Source organism: Phaethon aethereus (assembly GCF_964289735.1).
Source record: "Phaethon aethereus genome assembly, chromosome: 4".
NCBI classification, from domain to species: Eukaryota; Metazoa; Chordata; class Aves; order Phaethontiformes; family Phaethontidae; genus Phaethon; species Phaethon aethereus.
In genome coordinates, this window is record NC_138578.1 from 30,359,331 (window position 1) to 30,385,464 (window position 26,134).

General features: G+C 38.6%; 1 protein-coding gene across 1 annotated transcript; it reads right to left on the reverse strand.

Moving 5' to 3' along the window:
- Positions 1 to 26,134, reverse strand: METAP1 (methionyl aminopeptidase 1; the record flags this gene model as incomplete). The annotated part of the gene is made up of 11 exons (XM_081999017.1): positions 1 to 876; positions 1,047 to 1,112; positions 3,453 to 3,596; positions 6,170 to 6,301; positions 9,449 to 9,587; positions 11,100 to 11,183; positions 11,872 to 11,963; positions 13,148 to 13,208; positions 14,540 to 14,652; positions 16,902 to 16,953; positions 26,021 to 26,134. 11 exons carry the CDS (start codon positions 26,132 to 26,134, stop codon positions 716 to 718), a joined length of 1,158 nt encoding a protein of 385 aa, XP_081855143.1. The 3' UTR covers positions 1 to 715.

Sequence of the window (26,134 nt, forward strand, 5' to 3'; positions counted from 1 at the left end):
AGCTGCATATAAGACAGAATTTATTAATTTTCCCTGTAGGAAGCCCATACTACCAAATCTCCAGCATGAGAAACAAGTCCTGCCATTAACACAGTGTGTCACCTACAGTTGCAATCACCACAGAGGCCATCAGCAGAGAGATGGGGACAGAATTAAAGGTAAGGGTAGCCTATTCTTGGCAACATGCATATCTTTCTCTCTTCTGCCCCCTTCTCAACTGATAAACAAACAAGGCCCAGCCCATTAGAACAGTATCTGCAGAAGCAGGAGCAAGTCTTTGGAACTAGAAATGCTTAAAATCTCAGGTGCCACTCACATACCAAGAGTGAGAGGGCACACTGAAGTGGTGAAAAAAACCTGGATCCCAAAATATCAAGTCCCAGTGGGAAAAGTTACCCACACTTTTCTATCTAATACCATGGCAGCAACAGAAGCAATTGTGGGTCTAATTGGAGGAAAGGTGCTAAAGAGGTAATTGAAGAAAAAAGAAAACTATAGCATGAGTGTTGTAGGTAGGAGGAAAGCAGGAAATTCTTTACATTATTCTCTGCTTTTCCAGACATTGGGTCAGGTTCAAGATATTCCTCTCATCTACAATCACTGAGAACAAAGTAAATGATGAACTCTCTCTATTCTGTACTCTTAAAAAAATGCATCGTACAGAGACCAAAAAAAAAAAAAGTATTGTTCAGATCCACCTGCTCAGTCTAGACTATCACTGGGACATGAAATGGGGACGAATACTATCCAGCCGCCGGGTCAAGATCTCACAGCCTGTATCGGTGACCAGAAGCGTGTGTTCAAACTGGGCAGATCGTTTTCCATCTCTTGTTACTGCAGTCCAACCATCAGGCCATGTTTCATCTTGCCAACCACCTAAAAACATAAATGATGACTTTTTGACTGTTTTTAAGTAACAGATATCAGTTCCCCAAAGAGAAATGAAAAATCTATCTAAACTATACAGAATAAAGCCAGCATCCTATTCCATCACCACTTAATAGTAAACAAGAGTAACCGTTTTACTCCATTGCTGAATTGCTCACCTTCACAGATCATTGGTTCAATCGTAAATACATGACCTGGCTTCATAACTCCAACTGCCTTATTTTCTGCAACAAAATAAACACTCAAGTTAGAAAAAGTGATCCCATTTTAGTAAATGAATGCATCCTTGTCCTAGAAGAATACAGCAGGACTACTGTGAAGTCAGAAAAGCCCTTCAGAGATGACCTGTTCACTTGTCTGGTTTTAATTCTACATTAAGGTTTCTCTTAGTCCTTTCCTTCTCCCCCCTCCTCCAACACCGCAATATTTACTCAAGGAGCTTAAAATTAACTGCTGTCTTTCTCTCCAACAACTGGAGTTCAACTCCCAGTTCGATAAAAAACACTGAACAAATGTACTACAGGAATTTCTGCAGACTTCTATGATGAAAAACTTCATTAAAAAAAAAAATCAATAAAAATAAGAAGCACTTAAGATACTCAGAGAAGGCTTGAAACCTCTTAATTTGTTTCCACTGAACCATAAGCTTCAATAAATTGTCAAAATATGATGGCTGTTAAGTAATCCAGTGATTCCATTGATGAACGACACATTGTCCCCCTCATTACTCTCGGTAATGGGGTCATAGCACATAATGCTGTATTTCTTTAGCTAACAAAAAAAGGCAGAGAATTTCAAGGCATCCAGGACAATAATACTGGTGCTTATTATATACACTGAAAATGTTTATGGCAAGGTGCATGAACTGATGCACAGTACATCTCTGGGAGTGTAGTTTGACTGAAGCAAGGCTTCAGCCCTTTTCTCCTGCCCTTTTTCACCTTGAAGAGCGGTGCAGCTTAGATCTGACTCAGCCTAGCATGTGAGAGCTGGAACAAACTCCAGGATTGCACAGGAACCGTTAGCTCCAAGCTACTTTGCTGCTGTAGACAATTTGCATCAATTCTCACATACAGATTCTCCATCCCCCAGTCTACTCTAATTGTATAAATTTGTTAAATTGCCTAAATCACCTAGATGCTTTAAAAAAAAATCTCAGACATCAAGCTGACACAACAGCAACCAGAACAGTTTTCTTTTACTTAAATGGTCTTGCTTCTATCTCTATCATCTGATGGTATTTCTTGCTCTCAACACTCATATTTAAGTTTCTGGTCATCTGCATCTGAACAAGTTTTGTGCTTCATTCCCTGTAGTTTTCATGATTTTGTTAAATAATTTAAAGGCTTATAAAATCAGCTTTTTGCTTTTAAAAATCCTTTCATAGTAAGCCAGAAATAAGCATCAGCTTTCATTTTTTTTCCTCCAAGAGGCTCTAAGTCCCTCAGTTTTTTTCCACTTTGCTTTTCCTGTGAATCTGTATTTAAAAATACCAGAAAAAAAAAAAAACTAATGCATCTTCCTTTTTGGGAACAGACATTTGGTTCAATTAAAAAAAAAAAAAAAAGTTCAAAGTTCCCAACAGCCAGGAAAGAGAAATTTCCTTTTTCTCAGACTGCATTTTAATTGGTATAAAATGCACTCCACCTCTGAAGAATCCAGATTTTCTTCATTTTACATTACAAAAAGTAAACACCAGGAATTGGTACCCTTCTACCCTATGGAAAAATTAACTTAGGGAAATTATGACATGAAAAGTCAGGGATTGCTAGATCATAATCTGTAACTATAACCTGTGTTAAAGCTCGTTAGGAAATGGGAAGATGGAGGCATCTGTCAGGTCTGAGGAAATAAATGTCCCACCAGGGGAGCTCTGCAGCTGAAGTGGGTATGAACTGTTAATTGCTGCTTCATGACATTTACTCTACCCTTGGTTGACCACTGGCACTTAAGCTTCTCTCCTTTGCCTCTGTAGATGCTGTTTCTTAGTCCTGCTGGCAAAGATTGTCATGGGGACATTGCCACTTCTAAAAACTAAAGCTGAGTACCTGCTGGGGGAAGGGTCATTCCTCCTCTGCCACACATTACAAAGAAATTTCCAGGAACACTAGATCATAATACTCAAATGAAGTGAAACATAATAGGATTCAGATTCATGCACAACACCCGCCTATACTATTCAAAAAGCCTTTTATTTACATCTGGAAATGGCAGTACGTTTTTGCTTAGACCTTATAGGATAAAAACATTTGCCCATTCACGTCAGACAAGAATGTCTGAGGGATTAATTGGGAATTCAGGCAAAAACCACTGAGCACTTAGCCAGTATAGATGATTAGAGTAGGCACAGATTGTCTCAGTATAATACATTCACCTTACTTAGGTTCAAAAAGTTTGTTATGGTCCAGAGTTTAGAAAAAAATTATTTCATAAGTGCAGAAATGCTAACTGGATGGCTGTCAGGTGACATGCTACTTCATTAGAATATAAGCAAGTAAATTGGGTGCATTCGTTGCAAACCACTTCTTGTCTACAGGACTACCCAAAAGGGAATGAATACTCACTGGCATAATGCGGCACATTAGGAGCCGTATGGAAAAGTTTATGGATTCCATGCCCACAGTAGCTCCGAACCACTGAAAATCCATTTGCTTGAGCATGTTTCTGAATAATGTTTCCCAGTTCTCTGTACCGAACACCAGGTTTTACTGCAGAATGAGAGAGATACAGATAGAAATTTATAGAGCTTGCTTTCAACATAACTAACGGTCAAACAGCATTCAGGCTAATATCTTGTAGCACTCATGGCTTGTATGGCTACCTGTTCTAGTATACAACTTCCTCTGATCACTTAATCCATCAAGTATGTAAGTGAGTGCCATAACACGAGAGGGAGGAAATAGTCTCATATAAAAGAGAAAATGAGAGAAAGAGGAAAACTCGCTCTAGAACACTACTTACTTCCTTTCGTGGATGTAAGTGCTCGTATATTAAAAGGATGTTGACATTTGAAATTAAAGACTACAAGACTTTCAAAGTACTTGGTAACTTCTCATACCTAGAGTTGCAGTGCTTCTTTCAATGAATGTATGAACTATATTTTAATATACTCTTACCTCTCTACTACCATGTGGAAAGTGCACACAAATAGAGAGAAAAAAATGATTATACGTGAAGGACCAAGAAGGGGGGGGGGGGGGGGGGGGCGGAGATACAAAACGGGTATCTCTACTCTTAGACAAGATTTTTAGTGCCAAAGCTACAGCAAGTAAGAATGTTCATATTCAGGACTATCTTTTTTGACAATCCTTTTAGGAAGCCTTAAAAGTTGAAGAGTTTGAAACAGAAGAAAATGGTGTGAAAAATTCAGTCTGAGCACTTGGACAAGGGAGTAATATACCATAAAAGCAACAATGCCTGATCCATCAGCTAATGAAGATACATCCCAAAAGCAACCTTAGGCCACTAAAAAGAAAAAAAAATGTGAATGCTATTTCAAGGTAATTCACAACTCCCTGGATATATGCTGTTCCTTCAGGAGCCAGATGTTGTGTGGTTACGTGGAGCCATCTTAAGCAGCGTTCAGATATATGAACTAAAACTTCACGTGAAGCAAGCCATTTAGTTCAATTCTCTACTAACATAAACAACTGCAACTTAAATCAGTAAGCTGAATTTACAGAAAATAACAACAAATTTAGATTACTGGAATGTGCATGCTTTTCCTGAAATAAAAAAAAAAAAAAAAAAAAGACACGGTGGGGAAGAGAGGAAAAGTTAATCTCCTGGTTTTGTGCTAAATAGTTGTGAAGTAATACCATCTCCTTTGGGCCTGACGATACGAGGCAACTCATCTCAATGCAGTAAGGAGCCCTCTGCTTCTCTCCCTCATACATCTCTCCTAGTTAGAGCTCTGCTGGTCCAACACCAAGAAATTAAGATGATTTAAGCAAGAGAGAGGTGACCCTTTTTAACAGCTGAGACACTTGCTGCCAGAGTTCCTACTAGCAGGGAATGTCTAAAACCCATTAAAACCTGTTACAGCATCTAAGAAGTTGGTAATGAAAAGTTACACTGAGAATTTAAATCTCATGGTAATGAGCACAAAGGTGAATTTCTGTCATAGTTTATACATCAAAGCCAGGATATGAAAGACAAGAGACAACACATATAACACTTGCTATAGAAATAAAATATAGCAGCAAAGATAAACATTATTCTGATTTAGCTCTGAAAAATAAAGTGGTCATTTCCAAATAGTAATCCCACATAAATAGGTAAAGTATATACTGCAGAGTTGAGCTGTGAAGAATTTTCTTGATCACACAACGGGCACTCAAGACATCATTCATAGGGATATTTTTCTTTTCAGCTTGGCTAGCTATTTCCAAATTATTAACCAAAGTAAGTTCATTATATTATTTTTCACTTACTTTTGATTAAATGCAAGTTTAAAGTCTTCATATATAGCACCTTAAACTTCAGTCTTTAAAGGCTATGATGTGAGTAAATTTTACTTGGGATTTTAAGAAGCTGCAGGGTATAAAACATACAGATGATACAAATATTTCCAGGGACTTGAGAGATTCTGGTTTTGTTTTCTCTGTCTAAGAGAACTTGGTATATTACTTTGTGAATGAAGTTGAACGTGACATTCTCTAGCTACCTTTCTAACTCATTGTATGTCTCAACGAAGCTGTCCTGAATTATATCTAAGCAACATAATGAAAGTTCTGTGGGTACTGAAAGATATGGATCTGTCCACAGTTGAAAATCAAGAGGTCATCATTAGCTTTATGAAATAACTATCAGGTTTGGCGGGGGTAAAGAGATATGTTTAAGTGTTCAAACAGTGTTCTACCTTATTGGTTCATTGTGCAACACCATACAAATTATAAAAGTAGGAAGCCATACTTTGGTTTTCTGAAACACACTTTGTTCTTCATGTTCTCTAAACTACTCAGATCGAGGATGTCTTATTCTTCTAACTAATAGTCTGAAAAGGCTGTTTCCGTGTAAATATCATCATTCGTGGATCAGCACAGCATCAATTACATTTTCCTTGTCAACCCACATTTTAAAGAAAAGTTGCAACCACCACCCACAGAACTGTGCTATTTGAAGAATCACTGTATTACACAACATACATCATCTGCTGGTGACACACACCCCAACGCTTCTGTGTTCTACAACAGAAGTCACTCCCAGGTAATAGCAAATATGAGCACTCATGTTTAAGAACCAAAACCATAATGCTTCAGGCCCTAGCCAAAGGGTTTACCTGCATCGATGGCTTGCATTAGGCACTCATAAGTTGTTTGGACAAGCCTCCTTGCACCCTCATCAACTTCTCCAACATAGAATGTCTCATTCAGATCTCCATGGTAGCCATTACGATAGACAGTAATATCCACTGCAAAGAATAACAGATATATTGTAATATTATCACTGTATTTCTCACTTCTTGATTTGTGAAAGGACAAAACACACGTGTGAAAATGTAGTATTGGAATTGTGAAGTTATAAGATTACTTTGGAAGAATTCCAGATGTAATCTCTTCCAGCAGATTCAATTCTCTCATGCTTATCCTGTAGATTTGATAGAATTAATTAATAAGATAGTGTTTCACTGGTCAACCGTTTTATTTAGTTGGGAAAAAGAGAACGGGAAGAGAAAGAGCCCCACACCGATGTAAGCTTATGATTGGTTTTCTAGGTAAATATAAAAACAGGAAAGAGAAGTTCTTTGCTCCATGGTGATGTACCTGGTTAAAATATTTTCTTAGAATTAATTCCAGCACTAATAGGGGAAAATTAAATTCAAAAAGGTATGCAATACAGCCAAAAAGGTAACATTTCTTGAACTTTAAATACACAGCAACTGTCCAATAGTATTCCTGACTAAGAAAAATACTCTAGATGACTTGAATCTTTTTCTTTCAAATGAAAAAAGTTTAAACATTCAGTATCGGGTAAACAGCAAGAATGAGAAGGGCATGCTTAAACAACTGTGGTTTAGAAGAACATACAATAAGAGTTTAGAATTACGTTGCAGCAAAACTCTCACTTGTTTGTGTATAAAGTTTGTTGTAGACTAAAAGTGGTATAAGTTATTCTTGAAAAAAATAGCAGCATAAGTAGTTTTAATGAGGGGAAAAAACAATCTTTCTAGTTTAACTCATTCAAAAAAAAAAAACCCGCGTTTTTGGATTAAGAACATACATACAAGATGCTTCTTGCAAACAGTCCTTTTACAAAACATGGGAACAGGCCTACCAGTTTACATACAGCTGTCATCTATTCTTGTATCTTGTCTCTCATAGCAGATGACTAAAAAATTAAAACCTACTGTCACATAGTCATTATGTATAGAAAACACATGCAAAATATTCTAGATTTGCATATCAAGTTAGTTTCCTGTGGTGGAATGGGTACTTTTGTGTTTAACAGAATCTGCCAGGAGTCTAAGAGGTCTAATAGCTGCTACAGTACCAAAACCTAGAACAGATATTGAACTGCTATTCATGAAGAAATCCCCTCTCACAGGTAAAGAGCCATGAAGTAAACTGTAGTGAGCAATAATACTTTAGGAATATGGTATATGAGCCGTTTAGAGAGACCAGTACAACCTTGGCAGGAAAATATGGGAAAAAACCTTGGTGTCAACAGTAAACCTGCACTGCGGGCAAAGACTTAAGAATGAAATTAACACCGCACAAAAGCAATACTGCCTGTTGTGGATGCATGCATGTGCAGGGTTACACCATACTCACAGCATGACCGCGTGGAACTACTGGAACATTTTGACCAGTGTACATATCTAGTAACGTAACAGGACTGCACAGAAACCAGCACTCTGGTAATGGAACCAGATAAGGTTTTTGTGAACTGTCTATCAGAGCTCCTCAGCAAAGAGGCTATCTCTATAGGCCACGTGATTACAAGACTTTCTCTTGACACTGCCAGATTTGGCCAGGACACCTCACTTTGCAGAGAGATCAGCTTTGTTTAAGAATCTGCTCCCAGGGAACAGTATAACAACAAAATGTTACGATGCCCTGCTCAGAACAGGGAATTTGACTAAACTAAAGTTTTAACTAAAGAGAAAGATGAGCCCTTTCCCTCTATTGGGCACACTCCCTCCAAAGTACTTTTTCTATCGCCTCCTTTGTACCCTGTTTTGTTCCTTCTTTTAAAGAGGCTTTTGAGCCACTACCTTACCAAAAGGAAGCCTACAAGACTTGAAAGCCTTTTGAGCTCATGGGGAATGCACGTTCACTCCACAAAATGTGAACCATTTTGTAACAAGACCTACTCGACTACAAAAGAGTAAACTGGTTCCTCCTCATCAAAACAAAGCAGAAGGCTCAAAACTTGGGCAAGTGCAGTCAGGGCAGGGATGTGAACAAAGGTATGACTAAACCCTCTTATAAAAGGTGTTTTCTAGTGCTGAGGTACAGCCTTGGCATGCAAATAGCGGAGAGGTAAGGCACCATGTAGTTGAAGCCAACCTAGTAAGCTTTAACTGGTCGTCTTAGTTTGGACTCCAACAATGCCAGAAAAGCTGGCAACAACACAGACCTCTGCAAAGGCATCATCTTTGAAAGTAAAAAAAGATAAAGGAGCTTTGGCCAAATGGTTACGTGTAGGCCACAGCTCAGAGCTATCAGCCAGACCAAATCTGACCTACAAAGGGGCAGCAATCATAAGGCTTGTTCTGAAAAGGCTGGTACCCACAGCACCAAGATGTAGACTTAGTCACTATTATTGCATGTTAATATATATCAAATATCTGAAAATCTAAAAGGGTTCCAACCTGCTCCTAGAGGTAGGATAAACCTTAGGATATGCTGGGTATTTATTTACAGGCAAGAGAAAAGCAAACCAATGCAATAAATAAAGGTGCAAATGTTTGTACAAAACAAATGTCATTAATTTTTACTGCCAAACCAAGAAGAAATGAATGAGAAAACAAAAAATGGTCAAGTAATTTATAAAAGTATCCCTCACCACCCAAGAAGGCATTAGTACCTCGAGTACCATGAACAAAAAGCAGCTGGTACTGTTAGACTGTGAGAGGCTACAAAAAAGGGTATGTTTTTTAATATGCACCTATACAATGCCTCACCATTCGGATCCTTTACAGTCATCATAGTCATCATGTCTATAGCAAAATCTTAAGGATCTAGAGCCATCTAATTAAGAATTTACCCAGAACTAATCCAGTTGAATAATTCAATATACATTTTATTCACTGTTTATACAGTCTGGAACAACTGGAACCTAGCCCACAAGTGGAACAGTCAAGCACTATACTAATGCACAGACCAGGGCAGAAAAATTATAAAGCTCTTAAAGTGGAGCAAACTTTTGAAATTATTTAATTAAATAAACTCATTAATTTAAATATGTAAAGAGCAGAGGTTAATTGGTAAATGAGAACAAAAGCCTCTCAAGAAGCTATTCCAATCATGTTGCCTGCTAGTGAAACCTCACCTTACTGCATGGTTTAACTGGATAGAAGGTAGAAATGTTGAAGGTTAATTTTCACAGCACTTACCATTAACAATATCTCCCTCCTGCAATGGCCTCCTGTCAGGAATTCCATGACAAATCACTTCATTCACTGATGTACAACACGACTTGGGGAAATTATAATAATTCAGAGGGGAAGGATAGCAATTCCTTGCAATACAAGCCTAATTTAGAAAATACAATTTACACTTTACATTAGTAAGGTCCGTACAAAGAAAAAAGCATGCACAACAGCTTTACGATAAGAACGATAGGTTGAAAAGCAGTGACTCTTGAAAATAAGATTCTTCAAGCATTTTTTGGCATTATGGTATTTTGTTATGCTTTTACATTTCTTACCAAGAAGAAAGTAAAGCTACTTTAATTTTGTTTCTACTCATTTTTATGTTCAACTACTAATGCTGAAATATGCAGGTTTAAAACAATGCATGGCAATATTTATTCAGCTAAAAAACCAGCCATTTTCAATGACTGCTTTTAAGTATCGGTCTAAGACTTTAAGTATTTTTGCAAAACACACAAGTTAGACAAAGTAACATTTAGCACCACCCTTTCACCCATAGCTTTAAAAACTAAGCTGTTTCCTTTTCACTCTAATAACATTTTGGGGATTTTTTCAAAACTGACACATACATGTTATATATACTTACATATACAAACATATACACACTATGTGACATACTGAGCAATTCTGGAAAAACAATACTGTGTTAACTTTTTTATTTTAAAAATAATACTGTTTTAAAACTACCAAGTACCAATTAGGGATATCGGTCAGTATCAACAATCTGCCATGCAAAAGTTTCCAAAAACTGCTGAGGACAGATAACACCATTTTAACTACTAGTTGTTCATATTAGACATTATGCATAAGCAAATACTTTAGTGTTTAATGCAGTTCAACAGAAACCTCCGGCCTAATCAAATCAAAGTTCAGTTCTCTACAATGTTGGCTCAACAGCTGCAAATGCAGATAAAAAGAACAGCAACCAGAAAGCTTTCTAACAAACTTAACTATACCAAAATCATTGCGCACACAAGTATCCTCAATTATCAGTTTACATGCCGTATAGAGAAGACAGCAAAGAAAAATAAAAATTACACAATTGAAGTATCTATGAATAGTCAAGCCAGGAAAATACTTGAATGTGTATTTCAAATACTTTGCTGGATTATGGCTTTAGTTTGCCTGACTGCATCAGACATCTTGTTTCAATTCTCTCTCAGGCTCCTCAGTTCTGATTCACAATCATAAATAATTAAACTTTCTCCTCTGTATGTCTTAACCAACAACACAGAGCACAAAAAGTCCATGGCCTACATAGGATGTTCTTTATATAATGGTATCTGTGGAGAAAAAAGGGTTTAGAAGACAGAAAATTTTATGATGTTAACCAAGAAAACGGGTGAAGAAACCTAGAGGGAATCTGAAAATGGAAATCATGAAAGGAGCTGATACAGAGAGAGGCTCAGGAGTTCCTAATTCATTTTGAATCTACCATTGTGCTACAATGTATTTCTAACATCTGCACTACCCACTAGCTTCAAATTGAGAAACAGTTCAAAATAAAGAAAAGGAATTCATGCAACAAAGAAAACCACACAATAATCATTCAAAAATAGAGAGACAGAGAAAAGCCCTTAAAAACACCAGAAGAACAATAAAATAACCTTACTAAATGGACAGCATGATCAATTTCTTCAGTAGTTACACCTGCTTTCACCATCATGGCAGCAACATCCAATACTTCTCTAGCAAGCTACAAACAAAACAAAAGTACAGTTAAATAAGACCAGGAGTACTCCCTAGATTAGCAACCCATTTTCTACAGCTACACTGAGATTGTTAGGAAAACTGGGTAGACCTGGGCTCTAGAAAGACTTCAAGATGTGTACAGGTTATATTACCAAGCCACCTCTGTGAGATTTAAAAAATACCCCAATTAAGATTTGGACCCCAATTTCCTTGAATACCATAAACTTAAATCAGACTACCTAAATACACTTCAAAGTTTGACTTTATGCATAAGGAAGTGATTACAACAGAACAGCTCGCTTTCAAAAATTGTTAGGGATGAGGCTCTGTTTTGCTTTCTAGTTTTTACTTAGTACTAACTCTAGGAGAGGAAAAAGTTCTGTTCTCATTTGTGCACTGTAAAATATATTCTTAACAGTAACAACATTTCAGCCACAGATTATCTCATTAGTATCAACAAAGCCAGAAAACAGATAAAAGTCATCTTTCTGCTTGCAAAATAGTCTACTGTGAACTGGGAGAGAGGGGAAAGAGAAAGAGCAAGAAAATACTAAATTTCCCAAACTATTTTTCAGTGTTTAAAAGTGGTTTGAAAGTTTGTACTCTCCAATGTGCTGTCACAAACTGGTAAAATCACTATAGATTTTTAAAGAATAAAAGACACTTCATAATGAAAACCAAAGTCCCCTTACCTTACACACTACTCGCATCCCTTCTATATCCTCAGATGAGAGTATTTTTATTTGAGATGTTCCTTTTAAAGCCTGTTCTGATTCAGACATTCCTGAAAAGAAAAAAGGGGGAAGAGAAAATATTAAAGAAATAAAACACACCCATGTTATATAGAGGAGTGATTGCTACACATGTCCAATCAAGGAACTTACTTAGCTTACCAATGGCAATAAAAGTATGTACTTTCTCACCACAGACTAAAGTAACAAACCCATCAAGTCCTAGCATTATCATTGTTATCTAGACTGATTTGAAGTCATAAGCCTTCCACAGTATCGTAATGCCCACATGTGCTCAGGATGCCTGTTCACTTACCGCATAAAACCATGATGTCTAGTTAGTCAAAACAACCTTAAAAATCAGGTTTACAAGGAAATTATTTTATTCATAGAAAAATCTTGTTTTCTTTTTTTTAAGCTGCTTTGGAGAATATATATAGTAATAAATAATATTCTAAAAGAGCCATAAAGGATCATATAAGTTTGTGAATATCTCTAGTTATACTATTGCAATAATAGGCTGATGAAAACATGTAAATTCTTCCTACCAAATTCTGTGCAAGCTCAGTTTTATAGTTGAACGACACCCTAACAGACAGTATTTTGTGTTGTTTAAATATTTACATTCTGTAAAGAATAACTAAAGAACAGCTGAAGATTTAAAAATAATTATAACAGACCTTATGGCAGCTTTTTTGGGAAATGCAAAGCACCAACAATGATATAAAAAGGGGAAAATACCAAAACAAACCAATAAGGAAGCAATTTTGAATGTATTCCCTCTGTGTCCAAAAATAGATGGAACTCTTATATCAGTTTTCCTTTGGGGGTTGCTGACTGCACTTTTGTTTGGTTTTGTTATTTTGTAACACATTTCCAACAGCTACACTGAAGTGATTGAGAAGGGCTTAGCAGAATACACCCGTGACAGCCAATTTATTGCTGTTATGAAGTTAACCACAGGACTAAGACTTGCGTGGGTTTTTTTTCTTTTCTTCCCTGAACACCTTTGAAAGATAACATATTACAAAGTTTGGACTTCCAAAAAACACTTCTAACCATTATTTCTGAAAAATCACTAAGTTAATATGGGGGAAGATGACGTAGACTGAGAAGAACAGATAAAAGAAGAGGTTCCCTTCTCCAGCATCTCCTTCATGTTTTAAAGGCTTTTTCAATTAAAAGGGAAATAGAAAGCAAACATAACACTCCATAACTGTGATTTGTTTCAAGTTACCTAGTGGGTGATCAGCATAATCCGGTCTCTGAATATAACTTGGCACAGGTCTTGTTGGTGTCTAAATAAATCATAGACAAAGCTGGTTAGGTTGCAAGAATACTTATTATAGTCACAAAAACAGAGACTCGTGCAGCAAATTAATTATAGCGAAATATGGATAAATCCATTTAGAAAAATCTGTGAAGTATGCAAACAATCCAAAACAGTTCCAGTTTTCATTTCTCAAAGATTCTCCTGTTACTCTTTATTGGTTTCATATTATGCAACCTCTAATAACAATAGCCAACTTCACAGCTTTATAAAAAAAATAATCAAACTTTAATGTGTCAAGTAAATTAAACTGGTTTTATAACATATTATCCCTGTTACATTGTAGTGCTTATTCTGCTACTTTCCAGACTGCAAATGCACTGGGATCCAAATACATCCCTTCCTCTCTCTGGTTATTAGTGTCGATTAGCAAGATTGTTATTTATAATCATCATCCCTAGTCATTATAACTTTTTATGATAGTTTCATTTGCATCAATCCTACAGCAGTCAGATGACAAAAAAGCAAATGTTCAGTGTTAACACTACTAAACTACTTGTCCAGTGACATATCCAAAACACCCTTTTTCCAATGACACTACCAAACACACGTGGGCTCAGGGTCTGGTAGTCTGTTTTCTCATGAGCCTGTACTAGATGGAGAAGACTGTAGAAGGATGCCACAGGGGTAGCATTTCTAGCACAGGCCAATTAGAAAACACACATGTAAATAAAATGCCATTACTTCTGTAAAAATTTTAGCTTATTCCATGTACAAACTTGTACCAATTTAAAAATACAGCTATACTGAGGCTGTCTTCTAAGCCCACCTTTCACAGCTAAAGATGTTACCGGCCTCAGTTATTGTTCACCATTCCACTGCTGGAGATTACTACAACCTTTGTTCCTTCAGCAGAGCTGCTCACCAGAGTACTCACCATAAAATAATATAAACCCATTTACTTAAATTCTAAAGCAATTCACCTGAGTTCTTCTGAAACAATCTGCTCCATTATCAGTGAGAACAGTAAATACCTAGGGGAAGACATCATCTGAACTAGCAGCAATTTTTTGCAGAATGAATGTCAAAATATACAGCCAAAAGGTATGAGCTTAAGCCTGTTGCGGATGCATGTTAACTCACAGTCACTTCCTTCAATTTAAATATCCTAAGAGATAGATTAAGTTAAATCAAAATGAACCACAATAAGGACACAGTCATATATGTCCTTGCCATCAGGTTCAGATTAAGACGCTTTCCTCTCTCAGACAAAATGTGGGAAGTAATCAGGTCAGGATTGGTCCATTAGTTGCTACAGAATGTAAATGTGCTGAGTACAGAGTGGTACCTATCGCTTACCAGTGGATAGTGTGGCCTGAGTTTACCAGTGTATCTATAACCAGACCAGGGATTTGTGTTAACATCACCTTCCAGGGTCCAAGAGGAAACTTCACGCTTAGCTTTTTCATCTTCTGAAAAGACAAAAAAAAAAAAAAAAAAGAAAAAAGAAAAAAGAAAAAAATTGCAGCAGCAAAATCAGTCCTACTAAGAATAAGAACTGTGGCATCCAGAAAGTTACTTAGAAGTACGTAGGTTTAGATTTGACTCTTTCTGGCATTTTAGATACTGATAAATGAAACTGTAAGTAGCAGTTATGATTTTGTATTGCCCATAAGTTTTTCACATTCAAAATTCACATCCTGCCAACTATCTTCATTCAACAGCAAACTGGGGAATGTCAGGACAGCAGTACTGAATGCACAAACAAAGCGTAGTAATTATTTAAGTTGATCTTCATTTGTAGTTCTAAAACATAGTTCTGTGCATGTTTTCATTTTCAGGAAAAAGCATATTTCTGCAGAAACACTCATTATCCCTTCAATTAACACTCTTGCACTGTAGATCAATGTTCCTTTTTTGTGATTTCTCTTAGCATTCAGTGACAGAGATGACCTGGGGTGAGAAGGAGGGTATCCAACTGTTAGTTTCAATATATGAAGCCTGCTACCCCTCCAGATCTGATGGAGAGAGTACGGGTGCTGCCACTTCTGCATTTCAGGACAGGCAATGCATGCACCTTACAAGATGGTCCCAATTTGCTGAAGGTTCCCAGCTCTCTCAACCTTGGACATTCGTGTCTGATGTGGTCCAGTGACTAACTTCATGTACAAATAACACAGTCCTAACAGGGCAGATTGAAGGTGCTTACATAAAGGATTGAAGCAAATAGATCACGAGCATTACCAAAAGGAAAAATATTTACTCGGAAAGACGAGGCAAGGATTAAGAAAGAGCACAGTAGCATCAGTCTAACTCATAACCTGATAATTTAAGTCTGTTTTCTCTTTTTATATCTCACAAGAATGAAGAGATGACAAAAGGTCTGCCATAGCAAGTCCTAATAGGAGTTCTTCAGAGTCTCTGTGGCTGACAGCTGAGCCATTTGCTCATATGACATTCAGTTTAGATGAACCACTTTGAAATAATAATTTAGAAATCCAAAGTTTTAACAAACCGATATTTTGGATTCCCTTGAGATGCTTTAATAGCTTGTTGCATTGAGGTCTTGAGGGCTATCAGAACCACGCCACCTCAACTTTGGCTCAGCAGTTATCCAGGAAGCCAACAAGATCATGGACTTAGTGGAATCATAAAAAAATTTGCTGTCAGATAAACAGCAGCATTAGAAGACTGCACCAGAGGATTACTAGAAGTACTAACAAAGACAGTTTCATATCCATGCTATGGATATCCTAATACAAAGTCATAGGATACAGAATGCAAGTGTGAACTATGAGACCCCTATACTGGGAAGGCAGAAAGAAGGAAAACATTTGTAATTGTCTGTGCTACTCCAACCTATTAACGATGTAACACCTATCACGGAAAAATTTGATCGGGTTTTAGGAAAGGAGGAGGTAAATTACTTGAGGATTTGCATTTCTGCCATGCCGCTTACCTTTTAACCCCACCTCTGTTTTAAGCAGGGCTTGATGAAGATGGGCAGGAGGGGGGCGGGGAAAACAAGGGAGTCAGAACTGGGGTCTGCTCTTTCTTTTTGTTTGTTTGGTTTAAACTCATTAATTATTTTTACTACTCAGGTAAGGGAGAATATACCAGTCTACTAGTATTTTTGTGCCAGAGCTACCAGCTATAACTAAAGCATACAGATACTCCTATTACTTTCGGCTAAACTCAGCAAAATCCTAGTTATGATACATCCTACTATCAATGGCTGCATCAGTGCACAAAAGCATTTTCCTTTTTTTTTTTTTCCCCCAAAGGGGTACACCCCAAATGTACTGAACAGATGCACTCTGGATGGTTTGCTTGCATTCCAGCAAGTGTCTAATCACAAAGACTTCACAAGAACCTTTCCCACTTTACTGCCTTTTACTATATTAGATGCCAAAATGTTGTGATGGAACAAGCCTGGCAATGCCTTATAATAATGGTTTATTATTCTCCTTTCCCTTGCCTTTCAGCATCCCTCTTCCTCTGTTCTTATACCTGGCAATGTAGCTGAAGGAATACTTCATACAAATAGAAAAGGGAACAGAAACAGAGACTTATGTACCACTGTCTCTGAAATTTTACACAGATCTTTAGATTACCAGAACTGGACATAATTTCAGATATGTGGAATCTAGTGCCAGATATCTTGGAAAAATTGATACCAAATTCAAAACAGTATTAAAATTCATTTTTAAAATGTACTTACTTGCTTTCTTGTGTAATAACTTGTGAGTGGCCCAGCTTCCCTTAAAGCATTCCTAGAATTGCAAACAAACAAAATATATCCATGTATGTTTGAAGTAGCATTATCCTGGACAGACATGCCATCTCCACAAATACATAGAGAAGAAACAGTATTTTAAAAGTAAACTAGAAGACTGATTTTATTAACCCTTGTAGCAACATGCATTAATGCGACTGTAACTTCTAGTCTTAACCACAGAGAATACTACACTCAACAGCTTATGAGCCAGAATAGACAGAAAGCACAGCCAAACAGATGCACCCATCACAGTGAAACACACTGATCTAATCTTACCTACTAAATATTGTCCCCTTATTGTTTTAATGACTAACAAAATGCCACTATTGCTCTGAGTTGGCTGAAACACAGAGTCTATCTCCATACCAGATCTTACAGCATTGCAGTGGGCACGATGGTCCTCTCTTGGCTCCTACAAGAAGCCATCTCCTCCTGCTAATTGTGTCCTTTCTGCCTCCTTCACCAGCAGAGGAAAACAACAGAGGCCAATCAGCACGATTACAGGGGAACAAATGAAATAGATGAAAGGGGGGGGGAAGTGAGGGCTACTGAATGGAAATAGGAAATGAAAAAAAAAAAATAGAGAATGTTGAAATCGAAATCAAGAAAAGAGTGACTGTGAAGGAGTTCGTCTTTTTCTCTTCTTCCCAAGCACAAATAGAGCAGTTCATGTGACGAACAATGCATCAGCAAAGGGGCAGATGGAAATGGCTGGCAGCTGGAGAAGAATAAAGAAAGACTAAGATGAAGGAAAGACATGAAAAAAGGAGAGATTTAAGTAGAAAAGCTATAGAAGGAGAATTAAAGGTGACCCTTTAAGGTGCTAATTAGGACATTACTTGGCTTTGCAGCAGAAAGTCTAATTCAATGGCTATGCGCACTCAAAACAACCATTAGGAAACATCTAATTCTGATCATTTACAATAACTGCTGAATTTCTGAAGAAAGAGGCAGAAAGCAAACTGTTCTCCTTTATAAGGAAAGACAATACTAATGCTGAGTCATCACTGTAAAACTACCATCCAGAGCCAACAACTGATTCAACCTAATGTGTACAGCACTCAACCAGTCCAAGACAAGAGATCTGTAAACTAAGGTCGGTGTGTAACATTCTACCCCTGCTTCATGGTTGCTATTGAGCAGCCTTAACTGTCTACTCTTACAAAGCCATCTTCTCACCATTTTCTCGTTAGTCTTGCAACAAGTAGTTATCAAATTGTATCCACAAAAACACAGTAAAGTGGGGCACCTATGTTCAAAGAGACCCTGTTGTGCACTATTTCCCTCATTACCAAAACCAGTTGTTTGTTGTCTTCTCCTACGCCACATACACACTCTCTGGACTGGCACTCAACATGCCATGGTGCTACATAAAGGTCTGGGCAACACGAGGCTTTGAAACCAACACTTCAGGTTACCAGAGAGAATGTCTTTTTGAACAAGAAGCAGAAGATTTTACTGCCATGCTTGTATAACCCACTGCATAGACAGATATTTGTGCTGCACTATTATCTGTTTTCTGTTGGATAGGGGGGAGAAAAGGAGCGGGGTTTAATTGAAACCTATTTTAAGAAAAAATTAAAAAAGCTAAAAACCCTACTTCAAGGACACTAGATGCACCAGAATGGTTTTAATCCCTTTTTAAACACCAGGCCTCTGTTCTGAAGCAGAAGAAGGATTACACAACAAAGAAGCAGCTACCAAGTCTGCAAATCTAGAATCCACTTCTTGGGATATAATGGAGCATTTGGGGAATGAAGACATACATCAGCTGTGGTAATTACTGGTTGTAGTTCATTCTCTCCTTCCCCATGAAATGTTGGGGTGTATTCTCCAACGCACTCCTTTCTCTGATGCCAACAGTCTTTCCTCTTTGCTGGCCCATAACCAGAAAACACCAGGCAAACACCAAACTGCTGGCAGTATCATAACCTGACAGGCTCCATTTTGGCTTTTTATTTCCTGCAGCTGTAAATAACCTAAGAGTATCCTGCATAAGGCTGCCATATGTCTGAGTTTCCCCAAACATGTTTCCCAGATTTTGCTTGCCCTCTATTTCCAGAGGAACAGCAGCTCTGTCAGAACTACTACAGCACAACTCCAAAAAAGCTGCTGTACACTGGGACACCCCAGACATGTGCACTATATGCACATCAATCAACTGGAACAAGTACACACAGCAAGTCTGAAGCATTTTTGCAAGCACAGGCTATTACACATGCAGTATACAATCAACGAGTATCTCCGTCTTGGTCTGACGCTTTTGGAAGGCACTCAAAGGATATGCTGCACATCCACCTTCAACCCATATATTTTGTGTAGGATCAGTCATATGCTTCCTGTAAGTACTGGACCTACCAGGTACACACAAACTATTTATATTCAACAACTTACTGCAGAAGTAGTAGATTGCACATGCCTGCAGAGCTCTGCCTTGGCAATTCCAGATAAAAATATGGCAGCTGTCATCTCACAGGTTGGAGAATCATAGCTCTGGCAACAAAGCTCTACCAATGTACTGCTGCATATTGCAAACATCCTCACCTTCCACACAGCAGACTGCCTGACAAGCCATGGAAGAAAGACACTCTTTCTCTCCATCTGGGCCACTTTCTGGAGAATTTTCTGGAGAAAATTCTGCTTTTTGATGAGCCTTCTCTGCTGAGCCTTCTCCTCTCAGCCTTCTGCTGAGACATTTACTTCAATCTTCCTATTATCATTCCTGCCTCTAATGATTCTTCCATGTTCCTACATCATATAGAGATCAGGACAGAAAATTTTAAATTTTTAAATAAACAAAATCCAGGAAAAATATCTAGGGTGATTTTTAATATTAAAATTAAGAAATTAAAAAAATTTTTTTCTGATGCAGTTAAAAAAGGAACATATGACCTCACATGGCTATGTTTGAAAACATTAATTAGCTTCAGGGGGAAAGCACACAGGAATAGTATGAATTTGGCCTCAAGTTTCTTGGAAGACTTCCTGGATTTAATTTCAAACACTATATTATCCATTAGTATGTCTCATGTTAATATCCCCACCCTTCTCACCTAAAGCATTTTTATTGCATGCGTTTTTCATATAGCAATCAAGACGGACTTGGAAACACTGAAAAGGACTGCATGAGAAGAGAGGTCAAATGTATGACCCAAAAAAAAAAAAAAAAAAGAGGCAGAGGGAGGAGGGGAATCCTCAATTTGTTTAGAGCAATCTTGGGTACAACTATTCTACCAGCAAGAAAAATACAACTGTGATTTTTAGACAGAGGCCATCAACATATTCAAACCTTTAACAACATTTTTGGCCTCAAGCGATTCTTAAACCAATCCCACTGATTCTGTGTTTAGAGAGAAGCTCAACCCAGTGTTCACCAGAACCTGTGCATTTACCAAAAGGTAACCAAAGGGGTAACCAAAGGCACAGCCTAGAAAGATTCCTCTTGGAACACCTCATGGAAGACATGTTACTTCTCTAAATGATTTTTACCTTAAGGACTCAGCCCAACATCTATTTTACTGGTGCAAATATTGACAGAATCATGCAGCATAGCAGCATCTGTTTTACAGTAGAGTGCATTTTCACTATGACCACAATGATCACTACCAAATACCTTAAGCTTTTTTTCTTTTTAATCAGCCATTGAAAGAACAAAACAATACCCTTTAAACCAGTTATTGAGCTACTTAGCAAGGAATATTTTTTCCCCTATGTTTACCGTCATCTTTACAGCAGTAACAGGGAGCTTCTTTTTCTTTTGGTTCATATATCCATGCAACCTGATTAAGAAGTAGAAAAGCACAGCCAAGTGCAAATTCCACAGTAGAAAAGGGTGCTAAATCAACCAAGATTAGGATATAACTACACTACAAACCTCTGTATAGCACAGATATAACCAAACTAACTTTAAATAAGCTACCCAAGTACAGGAAGCTAAGCAGGCACCACAACACAGAATTCAAGGCATACTCACTGACTGTGTTTCTGAACTGCCTTTGGAAGGTAGCAGCTCATTTAAAGTTAGCTCTGCCAACTCTCTGACAGCTATTTCCAGCCTTAAGGCTGACACCCTTCTTCAGCCTCTCCTTCACCTTCTACTGCTAGTTTATACAGCCTGGCATTTGACACTGTAAATACACCTATCAGCAGGTACGCAAAAACCACCCCACTGTACAGTTACTAAGAACTCAAATTCATGTCCAGCTTCCACAAAATTACCCCTCTCCATCCACTCTGCTCATCATTTAGAGATAGTGATGAATTTCCAATTCTACAGGAAAAAAAAAGGCATCTGGAAATGAGACTATGGGGACAGACTGGCTGTCTCTTTGCGTGTCTTTATACCCTGAATTGTAATAGACAAACATCTAGGAAACAGTGTCAAGCAGTACACTCTATTTAAAAATATTCTGAGCAGTTTTTTTTAATATAATTTAAAAATGTCCTTTGGAATGTAAAACTGTCTCAGGCTTAATCTGCGATCATGTAGTTTTGCTTAATGAGAACTCATTTTTAACCAAACCACCTTGAAGATATGCAAAACAGAAGACAAAAAAAAGCTTAAGTATGGCATTTAGCTTAAGAAAAATATCAGGTTATCAGTGATACATATATTTAACACAACACAGTTTAACCGTACATTTTATCCATAAATACAAATATGTTGAAGAATATACCTGTCAGCAGGTACGCAAAAACTGCCCCACTGTACAGTTACTGAGAACTCCAATTCATGTGCAGCTTCCACAAAATTGCCCCTCTCCATCCACTCTGCTCATCATTAATACATTTGATGGTAAAATAAAACAGTTGCCTCTTTTTAGCATACTGACCACTATTCTTTTAGGTGCAGTACAAGCCCACAGAGACAGCCTCAGGCCTGAAAAACTCAGTACAAAATTCCCAAACTAGCCTAAGCAGTATACATGACTAGTCAGTTTTTCAGAAGAGCTGAATATGCATTTTCAGATTCAAATCCAAAGGAAGCACCCACCAGCAGCATCTTGGTATCAGCAATGTTGGCTTTCTCCTTCATCTAAAGCCTGATCTCACCCAGAGACTCCTGGGTCTCACATGACAAGGCCCGCGCTTTGAGGGGAAGGGACTGCATTTTGCAGCTCTGATTCAGATTTACAGAGCTATACAAGTGGTGTCTGAGAGTAGAAAAGGAACAACAGACCAGAGAAATTCAAACTGGACCACGCTTCCAGTATATTGAACACTAGCTCAGAAAGCCTGCCCTATAGGAGTCTAAAATTTTACTTTCAGAAAGTTATGAGGGCTCAGCATTCATGCCTTGACAATAACCAGCCATTTACCACAGACACAGGTATTTATGGTGGTTTATAGGCAATTAGAAATGTCAGCTTCCTGGTGAAGGTAATCTGTCAAAAGATCTTCTAGAAGGCAGTATCTTCAGAATGCCATTTATACCAAACGAAACCCATATGTGTCGCAGTTGGATCCAAGCAGCAGGTTCTAGCCTATTTTAGGTACAGCAAAGAACAGTGAACCAAGAATGAAATACGGCACTTACGTCCTACGGTCTGACTGGAGAGAGGACAAAAAATAGTTTCATCCAGGTCCACTGCTCCCTGCTCCCCAGCCCCAACAAACTGAAGGTGAAAAGAATCAGCAAAGTGGGGGACAGGACAGTACCACTCTCCTCTTCAGGACCACAATTTTTTCACAAATTACTGTGGCCTCGAGTATCCAAAGCTGTCAAGGGCCCAGGTCTGAGTCTCAGTGAAAATGTGCTTCCCAGAAAGGAGTAAATCAGTATACAAACCCACTGAGAAAACACAGCAGCATTTCTTTCCTATCACTGGAATTTAACAAGTCATACCCCACCTCAAATGGAAAAAGCCCTGTCTGTGGGTACCCACCCTTGCGAGAGAGATGCTGCTGCCTCTGTACAGTTCAGAGAAATCGTTTCCCTTCAAACACATAAAGCACATGCCCAACCACTGCTCATGTGCGGCAGCTTCACCACATCACGGTCCTCACTTTTAGACTCTATAACCAGATCACTTGATTGACATACCTGATTCTCATTGTGACTGACAACACACGGGCACACAAAGCAGGAAGGGACAACCGTGCTCCTTGAACAAGTTAGGGCTACTATTCTGATAGCTCTGTGGCCTCCACCTCTCGAAGAAAAGAAAATGCAGCCCAGGCCACTGACTTTATAATACGAGAATGTTTCCAGTATGTGGCTAGAAATAGGTATTTCTGAATTTGGCTGGAGAAATATCCCCACACCAGCATCCAGTCCACACCGCAGAAAACCTCAGACTACTCTGTTTTGTCCAAGACACTTATACAGGTATAAATAGTATGAGAGAGGAAGTTTTCATGTTAGCCACACAAAATTATTAATAACAGATCAATTTACAATTAGAAGGCTTATATAAAAGTGGTAACTGGAGATCTCAAAAATAGTTACTAATTTCCCTCTGTTCATCATTCTGCAGCTTGTAGAAGGCATACAAGAAATAGAAAGTGTTTCTGTATTTAAACACAAACTGTTTATGTATACTACATATAATTTACACACAAGCAATGTGTATCTATAAAGGCAGATCTCACAATAGCAAATTCATCTTAGTAAGAGGGACAAGCCACTTGAGATGTGATGCTGGGCACCTGTGTTATTTATACATTCAGAAGATACAGCAAGATACAGTAATTCAGTCCAAGATGATGAACACCTGCAACACTGTAGTAAGTCTCTACAAAAGAGAAAGCAAGACAGTGAAAGAAGGTATCTGGCAGTGGCAGTGCCTGATTTACTAGCCTAAACGAAGACCTTATTAAAGGTTAACAGAAGACAGAATCCTTCAGCAGAACAGTCCCCCTCCTTACACCTTGGAGTGAAAGAAAAAAAAAATAATAATAATGCTGGGGTTACACACACCACCTCAGAACTCCTCCACTGCTAAAAGCCATCTTTACCCCGTCTCTATTACCAGTTCAAAACCTCCCTGCTGGGCTAGAACTCAGCTGCCTTGGTCCCCTTGAAAAAGGAAAGGAAACCACCAAAGAGCAAACTTTGGAAAAGTTTCACAAATGCTAACCAGTCCAGTACTGTCAGTTGAATCTCACTGGAAGTTCAAAGAAAATTTCCTGGCTTTTAAGACTCCTTTGCTTATCACATGCTTATTTCAACAGCCAGCCAGGTTATCAGCGGCACCTCACCTACCCTCCTGCCCGTGGTTGCAAGACACCCGGCGGAGCACTGTAGTGAGTCTCCTCTGTCGCACACACCAGATGATGGGGAAAGCTGGAACCTCGAGGCAGCCCCATGCTCAGCCCCATGAAAGACACTAAGGGGGTGGAGGTGGGGGCTGAGGGTCCTTGCTGCAGGCTGAACACATGGACTCTTCTCTCAGTGCATGACATTTTTTCCATGTCTTGAAAACAGGCTGCCATTAATTTCTTTCTCTCTTCTGTAACACATGATGTCCCAAAACCTTCAAAGCATCTTTCATATGGGGAGTAACTACTTTACCGATCAGGACAGCGAGGCACAGTGAGAAGGAGCACCACACCCAAGGTCACTCAGAAGTAAGATGACTGGGATTCCAGGTTCAGTATTTTATTTTCTAGGTAGGACAGCTTTACAAGCATGTAGTCAGTTATCCAGCAGCCTATTTTAACAAGCTTATAAATATGTCTGGTAATTCCCCTTTTACCTTACAACAGTAGCAGATATTTCAAAAGAATTAAACCTAATATATAGATAACAAGTCTCTGCATCCTATATAAAATTAGCTGAGTTGGGGATGGGACAGAGGGGAGTGAAGATGTTACTATAACTCCTCACATAGGCTTGTTTGGTCTGTTAACAAATGGTTTTGTCATCACCAACTAATATTTGTATACGCTGAAGATGCATTTATGATGAGTTTTACATCAGACATGTCAAAACGGGTAGTAAAATGCAGAACAAATCCTACCAACTAGCTATAAGCACCACATGGGAACTAGAGATACAGAATCATCAGAACAATTTTGAGTGGCAGTTGATCTAATCTAGCACTGACTCCCAGCATCTGGCACCAGAGACTTCAGGGGAAAGTACCAGAAACCGTGCAGTGGGTGTGTTACCTGCACGTGGGAAGTTTTCCCCGAGTCCTATGCTAACCATAACTATCATCCTGACTCGGAAAAAAACTTGTTCACTTAGTAAGTTAATTTAGCTGATGTGACTGAATGATTTTGTTAAGTTTATCTACAAAACTTATATGATCTTACCCTGAATTATAATTCTGACAATTAAGTTCACCAGTAATCTCTGAATTAAATGCATACTTCCTCACTCATGTTGAAAGAAATTACACATACAAAAAGTTCAAAGGATTAGGCTATTCATTTTACTGTGCATTTTGAAGTTATTAAAAAAAAATGCCACCACCAAACAAAAAAAGCCACTCAGCAGCTATCAGACGGCCCTTTCTATTTAAATTAAGGACCAAACTATATTAGCACTGTGGTAATAAGTGAGGATAGCTGAGGCCTACAGAATATGTTTATCAGGATTTGACGGTTGTATGACAACTGGCCTAACCTGAATCTCCCTGTTTGGTACCTTTAGAGTAAAATAGCCAAAGATATTTTAAAAGAAAAAGTAGAGCACCGAATTATTTTTCCCAAAAGGCCTTTATTTAGCTCAAGGAAACAGAAAATCTGTTTTCAGAGCAACAAGTCCCCTGGCGTTTATCAAAGCCAAGCAACTCCAGAGCTGGTGCAGACACACAAATGCCCAGGCTGGAATTTGATGAGCACGTCTCATTTTGTCCCACTAAGCCTTTATTTTTAAAGCGGGGGACACCCCCACCCCCCCTAAACCTTCAGGCACATCAAAAAAAACCGTCCACTCTCTCACGAACGCTACGGCCGCTCTTTAGCAATGCAGTCCCGCATTACCCCTGAGGAGCGGAGGGGCTCCCGCCCCACCCGTGACCACCGGCTCGGCACCCCCCCCTCCCCCCCCCCCCCCATGCTCCAGAGCGGGAAGGGAAGGGGAACACGAACGGTTGGCAGCTCGGGGGCCTCACCTGAGAGCAGAAGTAGGAACCCTGAATACCCAGCTTAAGGCAGGTCGGGCACTGCAGCTTGGCCTCGCTACTGCAACCGGCCGTCTCGCAGACGCGGGTCTCCACCGCCGCCAT